Genomic DNA, 25,934 nt, shown 5'->3' on the forward strand with positions numbered 1-25,934 from the left:
TTATTTCAACAAATATTTTTTTTTATATATTATTTAAAAATTGTTTAGGGTTTAAGATTTTTTCTCTTCAACAATTATCTAGTAATATATAAGAAGTACTTATAAAAAGAATACTTCTAAAAGATAATTTTAATAGGGAAAGTCACGTTTTAAACCTCCAAAGTGTCACTAGGTAGCACTTTAAACCTCGAGAGAATTTCACTAACACTATAAAATTTTAAAATGATTTTACCAACACTTTGAACCTTTAAAATAATTTTGCTAACACTTTAAACCTTAAAACTAACTTTCATTTTTTGTACCACCATAAAAAATAATGGAATAATAATATCCGTCAACGCGAAATAGTTAAACTATGTTGGTTTAATTTAAATTTTAATTGGTTTTAGGTTTTATAAATAAATAAAAAGATAAAAAATAAATTTATGTTCATCTTCATTGTAGACAAAACTTTTACGACGTTACAATTCACATTATTAATCCTTTTAATAAACGCATCTCCACTGGATTCTGATTCGAATCGATTGACTGCTCATTGGAAACCAATGAATCTTCTAAATTTGTTGTCGTCTTCAATTTTACATTTGTAAAATGTTTTAACCTTACCTATGATTCTTCATTTTTTTTTGTTTTTATGTATTTTAAATATTATTATTTTTTTGTCAACCATTAGGCCACAACAGGTCTGCCCATTAGCCAAATCCCTATATTCGTAGGGAGTGGGACTCGATCCATAGTGTGATGGTGCCTTGTGCATTAAGGACTTACCATTGGTCACTGCACTTAAGTCACTTCAGTATTTTATTTTATTTATTATTATTATTTTAAAATCAATCGTCATAAATAATTAAATTAAATTAATTAAATAAGTATTTCAATCAAACCAACATAGTTTAACTATTTCACGTTGACGGATATTACTGTTTTGTCATCTTTCGTGACGGTACAAACATGAAAGTTAGTTTTAAGGTTTAAAGTAATAGTGAAATTATTTTAAAGGTTTATAGTGTTAGTAAAAATATCTCAAAGTTTAAAGTGCTACTCAATGACAATTTGAAGGTTTAAAATGTGATTTTCCCAATTTTAATATATAGTGACAAAACATGCCATAATTAATTAAGTTGGCCGCAAACATCATCTCTCTTCCCTCAGTCTAGTCCCAATTACCGTTTACTTGCTTGGGTTTATACAGGTTTCGACCAACAGGATTGGCAAACAACGGACTTGAGGTTGTACCATTTTAGTTTGGCAGTACTATTTTGTTGTGTAACTAGCTTGTAATGATTTATGCTGTTGGGTTTTTAAATCATTAATTCTTAGAAACTTTTATTATGAAATATGCGAAGAACGGAACATTTATTGGTGTATCAAGAAACATGAACGCCAGAGTGAACAAGAGTGATATATTAGATCGTTTTGATTTAACTTCATCACAAAAAACACCCACACACACAAAAATGAACCAAGATAAAAGACGATATTGGAAAGATAACATCACATGATCCCAAAGCATGGACCTTATTTTACACATAAACACAACAAAAGCTGAAATGCTTACTCGAGCTGCAAATGACCCAAAAGGATGTACCTTATTTTACGAAACTAGAGTAAGTCTTTTATTGGTGATAATAGATAGACACGGCATGGACTTAGATCTGATGAACCCAATAAACCGTCTTGTAACCCTCCTCTTTAAATTCCTCCGGTTCCAAAGTAAACTCCAATGGCATCAATAGCCTGACCAGAGAGTCCATGGAATCCAAGAAGCTTTCCTCCATTTTTCCCCTCAAGCTTGAATTCTGTCCCACTTGGACTTACCCCAAATATTGGAGAAGTTCTTCCAAAAGAAGTTTTGAAGAACAAAGATTTGATCAGAACTGCATTATAGCGATTAACATGATCGTAGCTTCCACCAACAGATATGATGCATTCATTTGGATAAGACACATCAAACTGGATTTCATTTTCCATCAAAAAAAAAATTAAAACTTTTAAAAGAGTTGGTAAAAACATACTCAGGAATAACAAATTCAAGTTATTTATATTACCTCTTTTAGTTCTCCTCGAATCGTCCCATGTCCACGTTCAAATGTTCCATTATTTTCGTATTCGATCTTGATATAAGATATACAATCAATATCTTTTCCCACGGTTATTTTCTTGACACCATCAAAAACACCATCGTCAAATGCACCTCCCATGTTACCACCCATAGCAGCTGTCTTTTCAACTAGCGAAAAGTATGCACCAATGGAATCAATGGCCTGACCAGAGCGTCCGTGGAATCCAATAAGCTTTCCCCCATTTTTACCCTCAAGCATGAATTCTTTCCCAGATGAATCACCGAATGTTGGGGAAGTTCTTCCATAAGAAGTTTTGAAGATTAGGGATTTGATCAACACCGTCTTATAGCGGATAACATGATCATAGCTTCCACCAACAGATGTGATACATTCATTCGGATAATCCACATCAAACTGAATTTCATTTGACATTAGAAACAAAAATTTTATAAACATTTAAACAGTGGATAAGAACCGATCGACTAAAAAAACAAAGTCACTATATTTTTATTACCTCTTTCAGTTCCCCGCGAATCGTCCCATTCTCAAGNTTTGAAGAACAAAGATTTGATCAGAACTGCATTATAGCGATTAACATGATCGTAGCTTCCACCAACAGATATGATGCATTCATTTGGATAAGACACATCAAACTGGATTTCATTTTCCATCAAAAAAAAAATTAAAACTTTTAAAAGAGTTGGTAAAAACATACTCAAGAATAACAAATTCAAGTTATTTATATTACCTCTTTTAGTTTTCCCCGAATCGTCCCATGTTCACAGGTTTCAAATTTTCCATCCTTTTCGTATTCGATCTTTATATAAGATACACAATCAATATCTTTTCCCACGGTTATTTTCTTGACACCATCGAAAACACCATCGTCAAATGCACCTCCCATGTTACCACCCATAGCAGCTGTCTTTTCAACTAGCGAAAAGTATGCACCAATGGCATCAATAGCCTGACCAGAGCGTCCGTGGAATCCAATAAGCTTTCCCCCATTTTTACCCTCAAGCATGAATTCTTTCCCAGATGAATCACCGAATGTTGGGGAAGTTCTTCCATAAGAAGTTTTGAAGATTAGGGATTTGATCAACACCGTCTTATAGCGGATAACATGATCATAGCTTCCACCAACAGATGTGATACATTCATTCGGATAATCCACATCAAACTGAATTTCATTTGACATTAGAAACAAAAATTTTATAAACATTTAAACAGTGGATAAGAACCGATCGACTAAAAAAACAAAGTCACTATATTTTTATTACCTCTTTCAGTTCCCCGCGAATCGTCCCATTCTCAAGGGTTTCAAATTCTCCATCCTTTTCGTATTCGATTTTGATATAAGACACACAGTCAGTATCTTTTCCAACAGTTATTTTCTTCACACCATCGAAAACACCATCGTCAAATGCACCTCCCATGTTACCACCCATAGCAGCTGTCTTTTCAACTAGAGAAAAGTATGCACCAATGGCATCAATAGCCTGACCAGAGCGTCCGTGGAATCCAATAAGCTTTCCCCCATTTTTACCCTCGAGCATGAATTCTTTCCCAGATGAATCACCGAATGTTGGGGAAGTTCTTCCATAAGAAGTTTTGAAGATTAGCGATTTGATCAACACCGCGTTATAGCGGGTAACATGATCGTAGCTTCCACCAACGGATGTGATACATTCTTTCGGGTAATCCACATCAAACTAGATTTGATTTTCCATTAGAAACAAACAATTAATAAAATTTTAAAAGGTAGATATATAAGAACCGACCCGACCGAATGAAAACAATGTGAGGATGTTTATATATACTACCTCTTTCAGTTCCCCACGAATCGTCCCGTGCTCATGAGTTACAAATTTTCCATCCTTTTCGTATTCGATTTTGATATAAGACACACAGTCAATGTCTTTTCCAACAGTTATTTTCTTCACACCATCGTAAACACCATCGTCGAATACACCTCCCATGCTACCACCAACGGGTCCCATCTTCTCAGACATTGCTTCGATATCTTAACTTCAGTGAAAACCTGAAAGATTCAAATTCCTATCTCAGAGACACACAAAGAAAGAAGGAACAACGTAATGGACACTTGGTAAAGAAAACATTGGAAGAAGTAGTAACACAAAATCTATTTTTTACGCATCATTAATGAGACAATAAATTGACATCTCCGACCCACTTTTACTATGAGAATATTATTGTATTCTATATCTTCCAAGGAGTGCATGAAATTCTTTTTTTAACGTACTTCCTAATTACCTCAGCATAATTGAAAATTATATGAACATACTGCTATTGGTGATAACGTATAACTACAATAAGTTGAAACAACAATGGATGCATGGCAAAACTAAGTGAAATTCGAAAGCAAGGATGAAGTCATATCGGACTATCATAACGTGTGAATAGAAAATGTCGACAAAAAAGGTGAAGAGAGAGAGAGAGTCCTCACTCTTGTGCTATTACCCTTAGATTGGAGAAGAGCTATGAGATGTGGAGTAATGCTACTCTCTATTTATTGACACTCCTTTTTACTTTTACTATTTACACTTTCACATTTTTAACCTTCTAGCTAAGTTACTCACTAAAGTCTATCGACCAAAACATAGAAGATTTGTATGTGGGGATGTGAAGACGTGATAGAAAGTTGTTATCATGAATTCCACGTGTGGAATATTATCAGAAAAAGAAAATAAAAATCTAGAAGACTTGTAAATGAGAAGATGTGAAGTCGGAAAAAGTTGTTGACTAAATTTTAGCTTGATCGACATCTTATTTTACGTATTTTCTTGGCAACTACCGTATTTCTTTTTTATTTACATTACTTAAAAAGTTTTAGTTTTTTTATAGGTTTAACGATTATCACTTTTTTGTTGACTTAGCTCACAAACCTTAATTTTGGAATACTATGGCTTAGTACTGCTCGTCAGTCGTTTATAACCTGCAATGAACCGAAGTTAAGATGGTTGGACCATATGTACAATGGTTTAATGGCAAGACTTCAAATCTTGTACGTACCTTTTTTTCTGAAAATGCTTTGCTGTCAAATTGATTGTAATATCGATCCCTTCCACATGTGAAAGGATATTATTTTATCATTTTAAGATCAATTATTATGTAGTAAATATTTTTTTTATAAAATAATTTTTATATCAAAATTTATTATTTTGTTAACTCTATAAATAGAGACTTGATTCATTATTTTGATANTGAGAAGATGTGAAGTCGGAAAAAGTTGTTGACTAAATTTTAGCTTGATCGACATCTTATTTTACGTATTTTCTTGGCAACTACCGTATTTCTTTTTTATTTACATTACTTAAAAAGTTTTAGTTTTTTTATAGGTTTAACGATTATCACTTTTTTGTTGACTTAGCTCACAAACCTTAATTTTGGAATACTATGGCTTAGTACTGCTCGTCAGTCGTTTATAACCTGCAATGAACCGAAGTTAAGATGGTTGGACCATATGTACAATGGTTTAATGGCAAGACTTCAAATCTTGTACGTACCTTTTTTTCTGAAAATGCTTTGCTGTCAAATTGATTGTAATATCGATCCCTTCCACATGTGAAAGGATATTATTTTATCATTTTAAGATCAATTATTATGTAGTAAATATTTTTTTTATAAAATAATTTTTATATCAAAATTCATTATTTTGTTAACTCTATAAATAGAGACTTGGTTCATTATTTTGATAAAAAAATACCATCATTTCTACTATATTTTAATTCTTCTAAATAACTATTCTTTATATCAGTTTATTATTATTATTGGAATGGATCCCAACAACAATTCTACCCAAAATTCTACTAATTACCCTTTTCCATTTCCAAATCCCAACAATTATCAAAATCCTTATTTCAACCAATCCCAAAATATCCCAAATTATGGCTTTCCACCAAATTTTTCAATCCCGTCATCTGTTCCAAACTATAATCCATATTATGGATCAATGATGCCATATTCATCTCAACCATCTCCTTATTCTTTTACTCCAACGAGTAATGAAAGTGTTCAATTGAATTTCCCAGATTTTCTATGCAAGTAACTTTTGGAGGGATGAACAGTGCTGAAGCCACTCCAAAAACAAAAGATTCAACCTCTACTCGCTGGAAAAACCCCAAATGGACGACTGAGCAAAATTTGGTGCTATTGAGTGGATGGATTAAATAAGGAACAGACAATATTGTTGGCAGAAACCAAAAGAGTGAATCATATTGAGGTAGTATTGTAATGAGAATTGCTCATTTGATCCTCCACGTGATGGAGTTTCGTGCAGAAATCATTTCAAATATGTGAACCAAAATTTGGGTAAATGGATAGGTGCTCACGATAGCGCTAAGAGGATGGTCCGAGAATGATGTCCTAGCAAAAGCACATGAATTATATTTGTAACGCCCGTGTTCCGAAAAATATGAAATATTGAAGTTTATATCGAAAATTGGGGTAAAGTCAGTTTAATTTCCGGTTTAGATCGGAGAAGAGCTATGGGATGTGGAGTAATGCTACGAACTATTTATTGATACTCTTTTTTATTTTTTACTAATTACATTTTTCACATTTTTAACCTTCTTGCTAATGTACTCACTAACGTCTATCGACCAAAACCTAGAAGATTTGTATGTGGGGATGTGAAGACGTCGAAGAAAGTTGTTATAATGAATTTCACACGTGGAATGTATCAGACAAATTAAAACCTAGAAGAATTTTAAGTTTTTCTTATAATTTTTATTTACAAATTTAAAGTCTCCAACTGAATTTCTCCAACTGAATTTCTCTGGTAATTTTGTTCTAATTTAAATTAAGAAAGGATATATGGCTAATCGAATCCCTAACATTCTGATATTGGGAGCATCTTTGAATTGGATTTAAATCATTAGCTTGTAAACATTCCGAGATTGCTAGAGTACGGGATAAATTTTTCTATAGTAATGTCTTTTTGATCTTTGGAATAGTTTTCATGTCCCAAACTTTAACTTTAAGCGACTGAGAGTCTTGTTCTTGTGATGTTAAAATTGCACTCTTTAGCTTTAAGCAAGATAATAACCAGCTTCCACTTTTCACCGTGTTGCACCCGTCTAGATATATCTATCCGGTTAAAACAAATAATAAAATTGAACTCTGGTTTCAAGAGGCTTGAGAGGTAACAAAAATTTGAAACCGTTTAAGTTTAAGTATATCTGTATTTGTTTGTATACAGATCGTCAAGTAGCTTCATCAAAACTCCAGCTCTCAATTCATACTAGCTAGCTAGAAGGGCTTGATTAAAAATTAAAATCACTAACCTCTCGAAAACCTAGAGATGTACTGATGAATGTAATAAATAGATAAATCAGTAATTAAATTGGTTGGACCATATGCACGAAGAAAGTTGTTATAATGACTTTCACGTGTACGTGGAATATATATTATCAGAAAAAAAAAAAACTAAAAGACGTTGTAAGTGAGAGGAGATGTGAAGTAGAAGAAAGTTGTTAATTGTTATAATGAGTTTCACGCCTTGAATATATCAGGGAAAAAAAAACACATAGAAGACTTTTAAGATTTTCTTATAAATTTTTATTTACTAAAGTCTCCAACTGAATTTCTATAGTAAATTTGTTCTAATTTAACTTAAGAAAGCATATACATATGGCTGATCGAATCCATAACATTCTGATACATGGAGCATCTTTGAACTGGATTTAAATCATTAGCTTGTAAATATTCCGAGATTGCTAAAGCACCGGATAAACTTTGCCGTAATCTTTGGAATAGCTTTCATGCCTCAAACCTTAGCTTTAAGTATATCTGTACCTAGAATAATATCTTCATGATTTTTCTTCCAGTTCTCAATTCATTCTAGCTAGATATAGAAATAGAAGGGCTTGATTAAAATTATCAACCTCTCGAAAACCTAGAGATTTACTGATATACTCAGTGGCGGATCTATGAATTATTTTTACCGGGGTCAAAACATAACTAAAACTTTTTTTTAATATAAACTATAAATATAAAAACATCTTACAAAACTATTCTAAGAATTTTCATATCATCACAGTTTCATTTGTAATAGATAAAAATACATATTTTCAATGAAACAAACTAAACAATTATTCAGAAATTGATCTCCATTCCGATTTCGTCGATGAGTTTTCACAATTTTCATCACTGAAAAACATCTCTCAACAATTGCAGTAGGAACAGGCAAAATCAAAACCAACTTCAACAGTCCAAGCATCAAAGATACGACATTTTTTTTTATTAAATATATGTATTACTAAATTTTTACTAAACTAATATATGTATTACTATTTAAAAAATAATAATAATAAAGAGTCAATTGACCCCACACCCTTCTATGTAGATCCGCCTTTGGATATACCGATGAATATATAATAAATAATTATTATAAAGTTTTTATAACTGAGAAACAAAGAAAACCAAAAACTAAACTAAATTAGTTAGGACCATATACTATGTACGATGTTTTTAATAGTTGTACAATGTAAGTTTGCTGTCTTTATTGGTTTAAATATTCCACACGTGAAAAACTGAAAATCATTATAACATCCTACGAGACACACACACAGTTGGGGAACACCAAATTAGATATCTGGGCACGTTTCTTTCTTTGAAATGCTTACTCAAGCGACATATTATCCAAAAAATTACGACATTATACTATGTACACTGGCTAAGAAAGGTAACATGATACAATTGCTCAATGCGAAATCAACAAACACGATATACTATGTACAATTGCTCAATGCGAAACGATATGTTTTTTTTTTCCTACACCAAGAAATGTACCCACATTTATAATTTATCTAGTTATTATAAATAACATATCAGACCACATATTATAAAACTAGTTTCAAAAAACCCTTCATAATTAGTACACTGGCTAAGAAAGGTAAAAAAAAAATTGAATCTTGTATCCTATACACAACTCTCTGAGTTCAACTAAGTTACTTCGACTTAAAACAAACCGAGTGTTCCAATGGAAGTGCAAAAAATTTTTGTTTTGATTTTGTTTTTTTTTTGAGGTAAGTGAACACCAAATTAGATATCTGGGCACGTTTCTTTCTTTCTCATTCCCCTTTTTGTTTTGATTTTTTTTTTCAAAAGAAAAATAAACACAAAAACAAACCTGACCAAAAACGGTTTTGGAAAGAAACATTATTTATTAAAATCAACAAACACACCTTCAAAGTAGAGAACATTACATGATCCCAAAGCATGGACCTTATTTTACACAAACAAAACAAAAGTTGAAATGCTTACTCAAGCGACATATTATCCAAAAAGATAAACCTTTGGAGAAAAAATACAACTAGAGAGTAAGTCTTTTATTGGTGATAATAGATAGACACGACGTGGACTTCGATCTGATGAACCCAATAAACAGTCTTCTAACCTTCCTCTTTAATTTCCTCCAGCTCCAAAGTAAACTCCAATGGCATCAATTGCCTGACCAGAGCGTCCGTAGAACCCAAGAAGGTTTTTTTCATATTTACCCTCAAAGATGAATTCTTTTCCAACTGGCTTTCCAGACGAATCCGTCTCCCCGAATGTTGGGGAAGTTCTTCCATAAGAAGTTTTGAAGATTAGCGATTTGATCAACACCGTGTTATAGCGGATAACATGATCATAGCTTCCACCAACAGATGTGATACATTCCTTCGGATAATCCACATCAAACTGAATTTCATTTGACATTAGAAACAAAAAATTTATAAACATTTAAACAGTGGATAAGAACCGATCGGCTAAAAAAACAAAGTCACTATACTTTTATTACCTCTTTCAGTTCCCCGCGAATCGTCCCATGCTCAAGCGTTTCAAATTCTCCATCCTTTTCGTATTCGATTTTGATATAAGACACACAGTCAATATCTTTTCCAACAGTTATTTTCTTCACACCATCGAAAACACCATCATCGAAGACAACTCCCCCGTTTCCTCCCACTGCTTCAATCTTTTGGGGTGCGGGAATTGACCAAAAGTATGCACCAATGGCATCAATAGCCTGACCAGAGCGTCCATGGAATCCAATAAGCTTTCCTCCATTTGTCCCCTCTAGCATGAATTCTGTCCCACTTGGACTTGCACCAAATATTGGAGAAGTACTTCCAAAAGAAGTTTTGAAGAACAACGATTTGATCAGAACTGTCTTATAGCGATTAACATAATCGTAGCTTCCACCAATAGATATGATGTTTTCATTTGGATATGCCACTTCAAACTTGATTTCATTTTTCATCAAAAACAAAAACATTACGACTTTTAAAAAAGATGGTAAAAAACATACTGAAAAATATTATAACAAATTCAAGTTATTTATATTACCTCATTTAGTTCTCCTCGAATCGCCCCATGTTCACGGGTTTCAAATTCCCCGTCTTTCTCGTATTCGATCTTGATATAAGACACACAGTCGATGTCTTTTCCCACCGTTATTTTCTTGACACCGTCGAAAACACCATCGTCAAATGCATCTCCATTGTTACCGCCCACTTCTTCAATCTTTTCTGCTCTGGGTGCTGGAACTGGCCAAAAGTATGCACCAATGGCATCAATAGCCTGACCAGATCGTCCATGGAATCCAAGAAGCTTTCCTCCATTTGTCCCCTCCAGCATGAATTCTGTCCCACTTGGACTTGCACCGAATATTGGAGAAGTTCTTCCAAAAGAAGTTTTGAAGAACAACGATTGGATCAGAACTGTCTTATAGCGATTAACATAATCGTAGCTTCCACCAACAGATATGATGTTTTCATTTGGATAGTCCACATCAAACTAGATTCCATTTTCAATCAAAAACAAAAACATTACAACTTTTAAAAAAGATGGTAAAAAACATACTGAAAAATATAATAACAAATTCACATTATTTATATTACCTCTTTTAGTTCTCCACGAATCGTCCCATGTTCACGGGTTTCAAATTCCCCATCTTTTTCGTATTCGATCTTGATATAAGAAACACAGTCAATGTCTTTTCCCACAGTTATTTTCTTGACATTGTCGAAAACACCATCGTCAAATGCATCTCCATTGTTACCACCCACTTCTTCAATCTTTTCTGGTGCAGGTGCAGGAAGTGGTCAAAAATATGCACCAATGGCATCAATAGCCTGACCAGAGCGTCCATGGAACCCAATAAGCTTTCCTCCATTTTTCCCCTCTAGCATGAATTCATTCCCTGCTGGACTTCCAGAGGAATTCGTTTACACGAGAAGTTCTTCCATATGAAGTTTTGAAGACTAGTGATACTATCAACACTGTGTTATAGCGGTGAACATGATCGTAGCCTCCACCAATGGATGTGATACATTCTTTTGGATAATCCACAACAAACTGGATTTTATTTGCCGTTAGAAACCAAAATATTATAAGCTTTTAAAGGGGGATATGTAGGAACAAACTGAAAGAAAAAAATGTGACAATATTTTTATTACCTCTTCTAGTACCCCGCGAATTGTTCCGTGCTCACGTATTTCAACTTTACTATCCTTTTCGTATTCGATCTTGATATAAGACACACAATCAATGTCTTTTCCCACAGTTATTTTCTTCACGCCATCGAAAACACCATCATCAAATACACTTCCCATGTTACCACCCACTACAACTGTCTTTTCGGGTTCAGGAACTAGCGAAAAGTATGCACCAATGGCATCAATAGCCTGACCAGAGCGTCCGTAGAATCCAATAAGTTTTCCTCCATTTTTACCCTCGAGCATGAATTCTTCCCCATATGAGTAACCGAACGTTGGAGAAGTTCTTCCATATGAAGTTTTGAAGATTAGCGATGTGATCAGCACTGTGTTATAGCGGCTAACATCATCGTAGCTTCCACCAACGGATGTGATAGATTCTTTCGGGTAATCAACAGCAAATTGGATTTCATTTGCCATTAGAAACAAACAATTTATTAAATTTTAAAAGGTAAGAACTGACCAAATAAAAACAATTATAGGATGTTTATATAGATTACCTCGTTCAACTCCCCGCGAATTGTCCCATGCTCAATAGTTACCAATTCTCCATCCTTTTCGTATTCGATCTTGATATAAGACACACAGTCAATATCATTTCCAACAGTTATTTTCTTCACACCATCGAAGACACCATCATCGAATACAACTCCATTGTTACCACCAACGGGTCCAATCTTCTCAGACATTGTTTCGATCTCTTATCTTCAATGAAAACCCTGAACGATTCAGATTCCTATTTTAGAAACACACTAAGATAGAAGGAACAACGTAATGGTTACTTGGTACATAAAGAAAACATTGGAAGAAGAAGTAACCCAAACTCTATTTTTTACGCAGCATTAATGAAGAACATAAGTTGACATCTCCACTTCTACTATAAGAATATTATTGTATTCTATATCTTCCAAAGAGTACACTGAATTTTTTTTTCACGTACTTAAGTTACGTACATGAACATATTGGCATTGGTGATAACGTATAACTACAATAACTTGAAACAACAATGGATGCATGGCAAAACTAAGTGAAATACGAAAGCAAGAGAGAGAGAGAGTCCTCACGCTTGTGCTATTAGGTTGGAGAAGAGCTGTGAGATGTGGAGTAATGTTACTCCCTATTTATTGACACTCCTTTTTACTTTTTACTATTTACACTTTCACATTTTTAACCATCTTGCTAAGTTACTCACCAACGTCTATCAACCAAAACCTAGATGATTTGTATGTGGGGGATGTGAAGACGTGGAAGAACGTTGTTATAATGAATTTCACGTGTGGAATATTATTAGAAAAACAAAAACAAAAACGTGAGAAGATGTGAAGTCGAAAAAGTTGTTGACTAAATTTTAGCTTATTTAAACTAATTGATACCCCTGCTACAATACCTGTTGAACTTTATTTTAAATGGCTTTTTTAAAAAAAAAATTTTTAAAATTTGTTATATTATATTAGTTTTAAACCATCTCGACATATAATTTTGACATTTTATATTCTTCATACAATTCATTATATTTAAGTCGTATTCTCTTATAATTATTTAAATATATTTATTAAAATTATCCAAATTTAAGTATTTTTGCAACTTTTGTTGTTGGATATGATAAATATTTCTCATATTTTTTAAAAAATATCAAACTAAACTATTTTAAAATAGTTTTTACTATATATATGTTTGATGAAATGATTTTTTTAATAAAAATATAACTATACAAAGATATGACGTGAAATATAATGATTAATGGCATATTAACATGGTTAGTTAGATATTAAATCTTATATGTTTATTATGATTGAATAATCATTTTTAAAAATTAATAATGCATTTTGTTTTTCTAAGTAATTAAATTGAATAAATTAGTTATTGACACTTTTACTTTTAAATGTCTAAAGTACCCTTAATGATGTTTAATATTTTAATCTAAACTCTATTGGCAATTTGATGTAATATTTAACAAAAGCATGTCATGATACAAAATGTACTTCCGAATTAATATAGTAGCTAAAAACCGCACAGTAAAAAAACTATATATTTGTTTAATAGAAACAAAATAAACAATATTTTGTGCTTTTAAATCATTTAAAATATGCTATTTTCCGGTATATCATGCTATTTTTCGGTGTCCGCCAGCTCGACAGGTTTGGGCGTTAGCTCAGGTGCCGGTCGGTCAGATTTCTTTCCCTACAGCTTCTCTGTATGCAAATGTGGATCATTTTTTGGGTTCTGCTACTCCGGGTGCTCAGGTTGCTGCTTTCCCTTGGATTATGTGGTATATTTGTAAGGCGTGAAATGCTCGTGTATTTGGGAATGTTATAGATAAGCCCGAGGATGTTGTTAGGATAGCGGTAGGGGAGTCTTCCACATGGTAACAGGCTCAGACAGAGGATGAGGTGGAGGAAGTATCGCCGTTTCCTTGCGCCAATAATAATAGAGGAATAGGGCGAGTAGGGTCGATGCCTACTGTTTTTTCGGGTTATAGGTGTTTTGTTGGTGGATCGTGGAAAATGGGGGACGCTTTCGCAGGTGCAGGTTGGGTGTGTTCAGCCGCTACGGATGGTTCGACGATAAAAGGAGCCACCAATTTTCGTCAGAGTCTTTCCCCATTGCATGCAGAAGTAGAAGCTTTTGTTTGGGCTTTGCGTTGCATGATTGGACATGATTTTCGAGAAGTGGCTTTCTATACAGACTGCTCAGACTTGGTGAAGATGGTGTCTTTCCCTCAAGACTGGCCGGCTTTCAAAACCTATCTCGACGATATAGAGATGGACTGGGAGGAGTTTTCTTCTTTCTCCTTATCTTTTATTCCCATAAGTGCTAATGTCAGTGCGGATTCTTTGGCACGCCAAGCGCGTACATCACCGCAACATGTTTTGTTTGTAAATTTTTTTCCTTCGCATTGGCTCATATGAGCTGATATTTTTGTTGATAAAAAAAAATCATTTAAAATAATGTAATTAATTAGCTGTATTCAGTATACACTCACCAGCTAATCCTCAATATATTAATATAGAAGCTTAGGAAAAAATGTTGACGTGTCTTGTTAACGTGTAGTTTTAAAAATATTTAATAATAATTTTACTGTGTAATTTTTTTTGTTTTCAACCAAACATTAATTAAAATAGAATTGCAAGATTGGTAGCCAAAACCAAAAAAAAAAGTGTTTACAAAAGAAATTTATAAGATTAACGATCTGAACGACCAAGCGCGACAATCCCCTTCAGATTCAAAGAACATGAAATCTTAGACAAGGTCAAGTGTGGAAAGAAAGCCTGGGATAGGTGTAAATCATCTAGAAGGTTAGAAAACGCCGACAAATCTTTAGGAACTTGGACCATCATGACTAGATTTGCACAGTCCGTCTCAAAGCTCTGACAAACAACTCCGCCAGCAAAGATATTATCCATGGCTGATAGCAGTGCTTCTAACTCCGAGTGGAGGGGGAAAGAATTTCGACTAAGATGAAGAGGAGGACGTTCTAGTGGCTTTTTGATGTGTTGTCTGGCTTCTGTTAGGTTGCTAGAGTTGAGTCATAGAATGTTGCTAGGATCTTGAATGTTGGTTTATGATTATGCTAGTTTGAGTTATTGAATTATTGGTTTATTATTTATTAGTTATTGGTTTAATGGTATCTGTTGGTTATTTCTGCTGTTTGGTTTGCTTGTGGTTAGGCGGTTAGTGGGTGTAACAACCCGTCTCGTGGACCCCGCTAGCCCCCCGCTAGCTTGCCCCCATAGGCCCCAAGCTGGCCCTGTAGGGCATCGATCCTAAATCCTCACTGTGGAAATGGAACTATTCATCCAAATCCACCAGTAGGTTATTGGTGCGCCAGGCGTTCCTCGAACCCTGGTCCCCATCCTTTAACAACCTTCCCACAGGACAAGCTGTCACCAATTGATCTGATATCCACAGTGATGAGTTAGGATCGATGCCCTGCATGGCCAGCTTAGAGTCCGTTTGCGCGGCTAGCGGGGGGCTAGCAGGATCCACGAAAGGTCTATTGGGGCAGCTATTGGAGGGCTAGCGGGGTCCGCGGGACGGGTTGTCATATAAAAATTGATTTTTATTGTAACAACCTGTCCCGTGGACCCCACTAGCCCCCGCTAGCTTGCCCCCATTGGCCCCAAGCTGGCCCTGCAGGGCATCGATCCTAACCCCTCACTGTGGAAATGGAACTATTCATCCAAATCCACCAGTAGGTTATTAGTGCGCTAGGCGTTCCTCGAACCCTGGTCCCCAACTGAAACGACCCGACCCGTTTTTCTTTAATTAATAAATAATAAATAGAAATATAATGTAAACTACAACTAGTTGTCATATACCTACTAGCCACCTATCCACAACCACAGACAACATCGGAAATAGCAATATCAATAAATATCCAATAATAATATAACCAATAAACATGCTTCAGGAAACATGAAACCGGCAACCTAACAATGTTCCTAAAAACCCAACTCTAGCAACCTAGCAATGCCAGACAACATACAATCGAGTCCCTAGAACATCCTCCTCTTCATCGTCTTGATTCCACGATCACACTTTGTCTTTACCTGCACCACAAACACATATTGAGATGCATGAGTATTTGATAAACACTCAGTGAGGCAATCCTCCCATCTATTGGGCTATACACACAAGCAATAAGATCTCTCATGCCACAAACAACAACAATAGAACAAACCAGGAAGATGCACAAAGCGACCCGACACAATCGGTTATTGTCAGAAAGGGTGTCGACCGATACCCGAAGGTGTCGACCAACATTGGATATCTGGTGTCGACCGACACCTGCTCGAGACTCTCGAAACCCTAACGGTGTCGACCGACACCTCCACATGGTGTCGACCAACACTCGCTAAGTCCCCGAGCCGTCCTAGCGTTGGTGTCAACCGACACCACTGCCGAGCAGTGATTTCCTTCGAACAGAACCTCCGAATCTCGCATCCAAACTTCTCCTTTTCGTTCCACACGATCCCAGGAACAAATCCCAGACTCAGGAGCTACGAAAAACTCACAAACAACCAAAAGATACAACAAAGCAACACACAATATCACAAAAACAGAGATCTTAGCTTAGATAAGCCATGGTCAGACACTCACCTCTCTGTAGGAAGATTCTGACCAACAATGAACGAATCCACACTCCCAGCAAGCTTCCCACACGTTCCTAGCCTTGGATCTCTCAAGAAACAGCAAGGAATCTCACCAATCTCCTCCAAAAACTCAAGAATAGCTTTTTCTCACTTTTGTTTCTCTCAAAAACGGCATGAGACAAAACAAAACACGACCTAGGTCGTTTTCTCCCTTAAATATCTCGGTTCAATGGTTTTCCCTAAACCAAACCGGTCCAAATCGATAATTAAATTGAACTGGTCGAACCAGAGAATATTGGTGTCGACCGACACCACCATGGTGTCGATCGACACCACCATGGTGTCGATCGACACCCATCCCTGAAAACCAATAATTGGTTCGCGGATGTTAGAGTGGGTATGGGACTACAAAAGTTGTCATGTATAGTTACTAGAAATTTTGTAGGTATAAGGAGTATTTGGTAGCAAAAAATTATTTGTTACAGTTTTGTGAAAAAAAAATTGTAACTATAATGTCGTCACAAATATCCCCTTCATAACAAATTGTAGCAAATTGCTACAACGTTGATACAAATTATTATGTAGCAAATTGTCACTAATTTCTACAAATATATGTTACTATTTGTTACAAATTGCGTCAGAGATATGAATAACATCTAGTTTCAAAAAGCCACAAAATTTCGTCATTAAATGACTCACAAGAACCTACACAATTACTTGTCATAAAATTGTTACATTTATTGCTGTCATATTGTACACCTATTATAGCAATGAGCAATTGAGAGATTTCTAAAGATCTAAAACCAACAAAAAATCATAGAATACAAATTCTTTTCCATTAAAGAAAGTATACAAAGTAAACACATTACAAACATGAACTTTAGAAGGGAACATGTAACCACCATCAAACCAAGTCATAAAAAAAACACAAAGTTATGTCCTAAACTTATCATTCCCATTGTCCTCTGATTGCCAACTGCAAATGCCATAGAGTTATACTTTTCACTTTCAAATCTTTGTTAGCGTTTCCAGCTAACTCAAGAACCTCTGCAGTCAAGTATTCAAGGATTGAAGCANGAAGACGGCAGCGGTGGCACCAAGTCTACCATGTGCACTTGAGTTGCATGTGAATACCACCCACTGGAAACTGAAATACACTGAACTTGACCTGCAGAAATTTTCATAACTTTAGCCTCTAGTATAATAAATGTATCACTAGAAATTTGACCAACAAGTAAACATAATAAAGTAAACATCAGACCGCATTGAGAGAAGTTAGTTACCTTTCTTTCACCCAAAAATATTTGTAAGAACACAGTTAAACAATACAGATGGGGAAACAACAGCAAAAATATATATACATGGAAAGAGTAGAGAGTTGTAGAAAACACTTACATGGGGGAGGAGTATGGTTATTGTGTTTAGGTTACATCATTTACAAAACTCATAGGTTTTGTGAAAGAACAATGAAACAGACAACCATATGGTTATTGAATAGTCCCACTGGAAATAACATGGGGCGGGAGTATGGTTATTGAATAGTCACACTGGAAATAACAAGCATACAACGGAAAAAAATAAGAAGATGAGAAAGAACAATGAATCAAACAACCATATAAATACCCCTAAAAAACCAGATCCCCAAATCCTATAAAACTAAAACCCCATAGCCCAAATTCCTTAGCCTTCCGACAATTCAAAACCACCAACAAAAGTGAATAACCACGCAAACCAATCAGAGAAGCGAAGAATAACATCTCAAGCCCCGCCGTCGAAAACCATCTTAAAGCCTAAACCTAACATCTTAGAACATAGTTATTTTTCGGGACTAAGTTTTTTTTTTTGTTTTTTTTTGTTTTTATTATTATTGCCTGTCTCCAAACAAATGAAATAAAGAGAAATGTTACTGCGTTTTTTTCTTAGTGTTGGTTCTTTAGTCTCCAACAATTTTGCTACATTTAGTGTTGTGTGCCACAGTGCTACAATATTTTTGTCACAAAATATGTAACATTTTTGCTACAAATTATAAATGTTACTATTTATCAGTTGTTACACTTAGTAACTAATTAGCTACAATATCTATTAATTTAAATTTCGTCACAAATTTGTAATAGTTTGTAGGTATTATTTGTTATTAATTTGTTCGTAGCAAAAAAACGTAGCTATATGATACAAATTTCATAGTGACGTATTATTAATTTAAAAATAAAAATTGGTCAGGTCGTTTCAGAACTAAACGATTTGTCACAGGAAGAATACCAAATGCAGTTTGCCAAAAGAAATGCTTAATTTTATGTGTAACACGAAGTTTCCATGCATAAGCTCTTAAAGCTGTACAAGTTGTGCCATATTTTACTTCATTAACGTGTAATTTTATTAGTAAAAATAATTATTAATCAAATAATATACCAAAACTTGTTTCCAAACACTTAAAAAAATGTAACAAATAAATCAGCAAATAAAAAACATAATTTGTTTTCATTAATAATTAAAGTAAAAAATAATCAATAGTAGTAATATAAATTCATTAAAAAAATATATTTTGGCAGCAGAATGTATACATATTAAATCTTTTTGATTAAATGGTGTATAATTTATATAAAAATCCAAATTTTTGGACTTTTCAATATGTGTAGTATACATTCACATAATTTTTTAATATAAGTACTAATAAGTTCAATATTATTTAAAATGCTATTTTTTTGTTACATTCAAATATTTTGTTTTACATTTGAAAATACATAATTCACGTTACATTTTTAACATATTAATTTAATGTGAATATCAAACTGCATATTACATCAATATTAAAACAAGTGTGATTATTTTTAAACATTATTTGATTTAGCGGTCATGACGCTGCAGCAAACGCTGCAACTTGCGTCTAACAATTTTAAACATTGTTTCGATTCAACAGTAAAAAAACGTAGACATAATCACTGCCACTGTCTGTGATAACCCGTCCCAGGGCCAACTTGTTAGGATCGATGCCATGCAGGGCCAGTTTGGAGTCCGTTTGGGCGGCTAGCGGTGGGTTAGTGGGGTCCACAGACGGTGCGTTGGGGCAGCTAACGGTGGGCTAGTGGGGTCCGCGGGACGGGTTGTCACACTACCGCAGCCAAACCGTCTGCCCCAACCAAACAAACAAGCTCATTTACTATTGTGCCATTGTATTGGAAACTTAAATATTGTATTTGTAATTTTTGCGTAAAAAAAAACGACCCTATATATGTAAATGACAACGTAACGTATAATATGTATATGTCAACAATTAAAAATTACGAACTCAAATTAAAAACATGAAAAAAATTATATTTATGTTTACTCACTAGTGAATGATTAAATATTATACACTTGAGGTGAGCTGTTTCATGATGATCGAGACTTGCGCGAATAAAAAAACTGTAATTTGTTTACACTTGAAAAATCTAACAAATAAATCAGCAAATAAAAAAACATAATTTGTTTTCATTAATAATTAAAGTAAAAAATAATCAATAGTAGTAATATAAATTCATTAAATATTTATAGTTATGTTTACTCCCTAGTGAATGATTAAATATTATACACTTGAGGTGAGCTGTTTCATGATGATCGAGACTTGCGCGAAGACCTTGTATGCGCCATGAGGAAGCATTGAATTGTTCAGATTCTGGGGTTTTATAAAATTCATAAAATCACGTTATTCAAAATGACGTGATTTCTAACTGTTTAATTTGCACGACGTATGATAAATAAAGATTCACCTGTTTTAAATAATAAAGTAGTTTTTAATAATAGTGAGATGTTATAAATAATTTTATTGTACGAGGATGTTCATTATCCGTCCATAAGTCTAAACTCTAAACCCTAATATATTTTTTATATATATATGTTGTATCATATAGAATAGATCAAGAACAGGAAAGAACCGTTTTCCTAAAATCTATGTTTATAACATGTTATCACTATGCTCTAATCCTAGCTATCTATAAAAAAAGTATTGAAAGCTCACGAAAAGTATATATACTATTGTCTATGAGAACATAATTTGATATTAATGTGTTATAGTTTCCCAAGTCTCAAAGTTAAAAAGGTCTAAAATATAATACACTACCAAATTTGAGAATATTACTGATTACAGAATGGGATTCAAATCGAGATTAATATACATGAAGTGTCAACATATCGAGGGGGAGAATTAATGAATCCCACATACAGAGGTGATGGAAAAGATATAAGATTATGTTCACACCCAAAAATGAGTTTAATCACTCATATGATAGAGCAAATCTTGAGAATTTGAAAATTAATCATGTTGAGACAATAAGCGAAGAAAAATACTTTGAAATCATAAGTATTACCCAAGACAATAAATTATATTAGAGATTACATGCATTATCTAGAAAATAAAATGCTTTGTGAAAATCTTACTGTTTGGCATGACCGATTATGCCATTCCGGTTCAGTAGTGATGTGAAAGAATAATCAGAAATTTCTAAAAAGATTCACTAGAGAACCTAAAGAGTTTTCCTAGTGATTTCTTATGCGTGCTGTTTTATAAAGCAAGCGAATTATATGGCTTTCATCGATCCCATGAATTTGGATAGTGTCAATTTTCTGTTATGTATACTTAGAGATATTGTGGACTGATCATCCACCATATATTCGAGTTTGCAAGAGTATTTGGTTAATTGGCAATGGTGGTGAAACTAGACTAAGTAATTGAAATAAATGATTCTATATGTCGATAAATTCGCATCAGACCAACAAATTATCATGAGTACTCCCCATTACAATTGGTTTGGTTAGAAACCAGATATGTTCCATCTAATTATATGTCATTCATATTGAGTTGCTCCACCACAGTGATTAAGATGGGATTTGAAAGAATGTTGATAATATGTTGGATATAAATCTCTCTTGATGATGGAATATCTTGAGATGCAGAGACTGTTGCTTCGGTGAATCAGTCTTTCCAACATGAGGGGGAGAAAATAAACAGCTGGTAAAATATATATATATATATATATATATATATATATATATATATTAGAAATTATCTTGATCCTCCTAATGAGAAATGTGCGCTATAATTTCAAAAGATAATTTATTGACGAAGTTTGCAAAGATGCTAAAAGCATGCGAGAGCCATTTTCTGACTTTGAGAGTGAAAAAGTCACGTATACCAGTTGTGCTCTAATTAATGTCCTAGAAATATAAGATCTACTGCTAGTAAGTCTAAAGATTGCATAAAGTGTGATAGACTTATGGTTCCAAATATAAGCATCCTCGGAAAAGAAAAGGAGCATAAAGTAGTATGGCACCGAAGAAGCAAAAAGTTATGAAAAATCTCTAGAAGAGATGTATACATGAGTAAGAAAGAGATTCATTTACCTGAGAATCATAAGGAAAACAAATCTCAACAAGTTGAGTCATGACTAAAATGAAAAGGAACCAAAAGGCAAATCGACGTCGTAGATATGTTTGCATGCAGTGTTGTTGTTGATGATTTTATGGATAAAAATCGAGGATCATAAACCGCAGTTAATAGAAAAAAGTTGAAAGTGTACACAAAGAATGATTGGTTAATCATTGAAAGAATGAACTATATGAAATAGTTCAAGTTTATTAAAGAGATAATATTTGGACTTGTAGTCCTTACACTTAAAAGTGTAAAATGAATGAGACATAAGTGGATCTGTATGAGAAATAATGTATGTATAGTATTACCATGATTATCAAAAAATACTTATGAGAGATATATTCTCTTTGGTGGAAGCAACTATTTAGATCCCTTACGACTTTGATAATAAGGCAAGACTTGATTCAGTCTTTCCAGAAGGTTTTTAAACTGTTAGAACTATCCCTTTAAGGGATTCTATTGTTAAAAGCAATATTTTATAGCCTTCGAGAACGTTATAAACCAAGAAAAAGTCTTGATGCATTTTGACACCTTTGGAGAGAAAAGGGTGAGAGTTTATCTCTATGAGAGTAACTTGGGTGTAGATCATTGTTGTTGATCTAAGTAATCTCATAACAGGTTGAAAATAAATCAGGAATAAGCTAAGAGAAAATCTTAGAGTTGTGTAAATCCGAGATTGAACACTGACTGTAATTGTGTTCAAGATATATTTTCAAGAAAGTTTCAGGATGTAGGCATTTGCTGAACCTCATTAAAAGAAAATTTGTATGTGTCTCTTCTGCAATTACAAGTGGTTCTTGTTAAAAGAAAGGAACAAGAACAAGTGCAAATATGTTGATGATGAAAATGTTATCTAATCTCCAGTAGAGATTTCACATACTAAAGAATATATGGAGAAATAATCATTGATGAAATATTACTCCTGAAAGATGGAGAAATCGGATTGTATAAGATCATATTTTTCATGAATTTTTTGAGGTTACAGATTTGACGTCTGATGAAAGAGATCTTATCTAAAGATGCTTACATAATCTTATATAGAAAAATGGTCTTGTAATACCATAATAAGAAGAAGAGTTGAAAGAGACAACTTTACAAAGAGAGATGCTTGTTTGGAAGATTGTATGTAAAAGAAGATTTGGACTTGAAGTTCAAATAAATATTTTATATGAAAGGGGGTGCACATGACTTGAACTTCAATGAACCACAAAAATATATGATGATCATATGAGTTTGTACCTTAAAGCTTTATTTATAACAGTTCAGAAAGATGATATACATAATCATGATGCATATCTTGAAGATGATGCTTTCAGGGGGAGAAATATGATCATGTGCGTGGTTGTACTCTTTTTTCCTTATCATGGTTTTTATCCTATTGGGTTTTTCCCTGAAAGGTTTTTAACGAGACAACAAAGAACACGCGAAAGATAAACGCCTAAAAATAAATATTACGATTCAATGGTGAAAGACTATCATCTTCAAAGTCTTTGACATACATTGATGAGATTGTGAGAAATAAAGAGAAATAGAAAGTTAAGTCACTTGCGAGATCTATGACCAATAGAAGAATGACGATGTAAAAGATTTGGCGAACCATTTACCAAGGCGTCTCTAACAACTACTTTCAAGAAGCTACTTCATTATATTAGATCGCGTCATCTCGAAGATTTCAAGTGATGTATTCATGAGGGGGAGTAAAAGCTTGTTGCACTCTTTTTCGCTTAACAATGGTTTTTCCCACTAGGTTTTTCTGGTAAGATTTTTAATGAGGTAGCATCTCACATTTACATTTGGAACTACATTTTTATAATGGTCATCCAAGGGGGAGTGTTATAAATAACTCTATTGCTATGTGGATGCCCATTATCGGTCTATTAGTCATAAACCCTAATTTGTATCCCTTGTATCATATGGAATAGATCAAGAACAAGAGAGAACCGTTTCCCTAAAACATATGTTTATAACATGAGAATATATTTCAGAATAAATCATCACTTATTATGACAACATTTATATATTCCTTTCAAATATTTTGTTTTAAAAGTTTTTGTAGTCTTAATAGTTTTCAATAGTCTTATTATGACAACTTTTTTTTTTGGTATTACTTGATTTTTAGAAAAATACTTCGGTTCACCCCTGAATCTTTTTGTTCAGCTCCTTTTCTCAACCAATCATAATTTTCTATACATTAATTTATTTTAAAAATAAATCAAATTATATTAAAAACAAAATAAATTAAGGAAACAAATTATGTATACTTTTATTTAAGGAAAGTTAAATATTGTCTTGATTTAAATTTTACAATTAGAACAAATTATAGCAAATAAGGTGATTAGAGTTCAGATTTTACAATTAAAACGAAATTACATGTCAGTTTGGGCTTATAAATGAAATGGTTAAGGTTTAGATTTTACAATTAAAAAAAAAATTATGTCGGTTTGGGTTTACAAATGAGATGGTTAGGGTTTAGATTTTACAATTAGAACAAAATTTTATGTTGGTTTGGTTTTACAAATAAGATGGTTAGAGTTTAGATTTTACAATTAGAATGAAATTATCTGTCGGTTTGGGTTTACGAATGAGACGATTAGGGTTTAGATTTTACAACTAGAATGAAATTATATGTCAGTTTGAGTTTACAAATGTGATGGTTAGGGTTTAAATTTTATAATTAGAATGAAATTATATATCGTTTGGGGTTTATAAAAGAGCGGTTTAAGTTTTTAATTTTTTTTTTCAACCTAACACTAATTAAAATAAAACTCCTAGATTGGTTAGCCCAAACTGGAGCAAAGTTGTTTACAAAAATAGTTTTCAATAATAACGTTCTAGAAGAACAAGCTAAACTATCAGCCTTCACATTGGACGCCATTGGGATCTTGGAAAGGGTAAAAGGATGCAAGGAGGCACTAAGAACCTGGAACTCATCAAGAAGCGTAGAGAAGGGCGGCCTCTCCTCCGGAGCTCGCACCATCGCAACGAATTCTGCAAAATCCGTCTCGAACCTCCGACAATCAATGCTTCTGGAAAAAAAAATACACCCCATCACCATAATAATGCTTCTAGCTCTGAATGAAGTGGGGACGAACTCCTACGTTCAAAAAAAGAGGTATTAAAATTTTATAATACTGTATACAAATTTTATTTCCTTATTTTATAAGGAGGTGAATGAAGAGGTTCACCTATAGCAGTAAATCCAAGTATTGTTCTGATTTTTATGTCAAAAAAACGCGTAGAATTATATTTGAGACACATATATATTTTACCAAATTCTCTTAACAAGGTCACAATATGAAAAGTTAGAGAAATTAACATGAATATATATTTATTCCTAAGAATTTTTTTTGGTATTTTAAAATTTTAAATCTACTAAGAAAAAAATATAAAATCATGTGTATTAAAAATAAATTTTTACAACGATATGAAATAATTATTATTGAACAATTCTTGAGTTCTCTCTTATTCACCCCTCTTAATTAAGGAAACAAATTATTAATTAAAGAAACAAAATTTGTATATCATTCAATTTTAATTATAAACATTATATTATAGTTTTTAGTTATAACATCTAAATCCAAATTACTTTTTTATTAACCCAAACAACATATAAGTTTGTTTAATTGTGTAATTTAAAACCTAGCAACTCTTTTATAAACCCAAATTGAAATACAATTTTGTTTAATTGTAAAATCTAAACCCTAACCACTCTTTTATAAACCCAAACCGACATATAAATTTGTTTGATTGTAAAATCTAAACCCTTTAACCCCTAACCACTATTTTGTAAACCCAAACCGACATATAATTTCATTTAATTATAAAATCTAAACTCTAACAACTATTTTGTAAGCCCAAACTGACATATAAT

General features: G+C 33.4%; 2 protein-coding genes across 2 annotated transcripts; both read right to left on the minus strand.

The window, feature by feature from the left end:
• Positions 1,390 to 4,624, minus strand: LOC104706784 (myrosinase-binding protein 2-like). Its single transcript, XM_010423008.2, has 8 exons — positions 4,531 to 4,624; positions 3,887 to 4,104; positions 3,344 to 3,775; positions 2,812 to 3,243; positions 2,660 to 2,716; positions 2,578 to 2,607; positions 2,049 to 2,477; positions 1,390 to 1,953 (listed from the first exon to the last, which is right to left on the minus strand). The coding sequence occupies exons 2-8, from the start codon at positions 4,073 to 4,075 to the stop codon at positions 1,693 to 1,695; spliced, it is 1,830 nt and encodes a 609-aa protein (XP_010421310.2). The 5' UTR covers positions 4,076 to 4,104; positions 4,531 to 4,624; the 3' UTR covers positions 1,390 to 1,692.
• Positions 9,492 to 12,255, minus strand: LOC104709353 (myrosinase-binding protein 2-like). Its single transcript, XM_019228703.1, has 6 exons — positions 12,069 to 12,255; positions 11,528 to 11,970; positions 10,970 to 11,146; positions 10,416 to 10,865; positions 9,868 to 10,311; positions 9,492 to 9,767 (listed from the first exon to the last, which is right to left on the minus strand). Exons 1-6 carry the CDS (start codon positions 12,253 to 12,255, stop codon positions 9,492 to 9,494), a joined length of 1,977 nt encoding a protein of 658 aa, XP_019084248.1.

This window comes from Camelina sativa, chromosome 8, assembly GCF_000633955.1.
Source record: "Camelina sativa cultivar DH55 chromosome 8, Cs, whole genome shotgun sequence".
NCBI lineage: Eukaryota > Viridiplantae > Streptophyta > Magnoliopsida > Brassicales > Brassicaceae > Camelina > Camelina sativa.

Bases quoted from the DNA above. Each gene is read 5' to 3' on its own strand.
- LOC104709353 (XM_019228703.1), bottom strand. From the start codon at position 12,255: ATGTCTGAGAAGATTGGACCCGTTGGTGGTAACAATGGAGTTGTATTC. The intron at 11,971-12,068 runs AGGTAATCTATA...CAAATGAAATCC, and splicing joins AATTCGCGGGGAGTTGAACG to AATTTGCTGTTGATTACCCG. The intron at 9,768-9,867 runs GTAATAAAAGTA...AATGAAATTCAG, and splicing joins TTCGCGGGGAACTGAAAGAG to TTTGATGTGGATTATCCGAA.
- LOC104706784 (XM_010423008.2), bottom strand. From the start codon at position 4,075: ATGTCTGAGAAGATGGGACCCGTTGGTGGTAGCATGGGAGGTGTATTC. The intron at 3,776-3,886 runs GTAGTATATATA...AATCAAATCTAG, and splicing joins TTCGTGGGGAACTGAAAGAG to TTTGATGTGGATTACCCGAA. The intron at 2,717-2,811 runs GTAATATAAATA...AATGAAATCCAG, and splicing joins TTCGGGGAAAACTAAAAGAG to TTTGATGTGTCTTATCCAAA.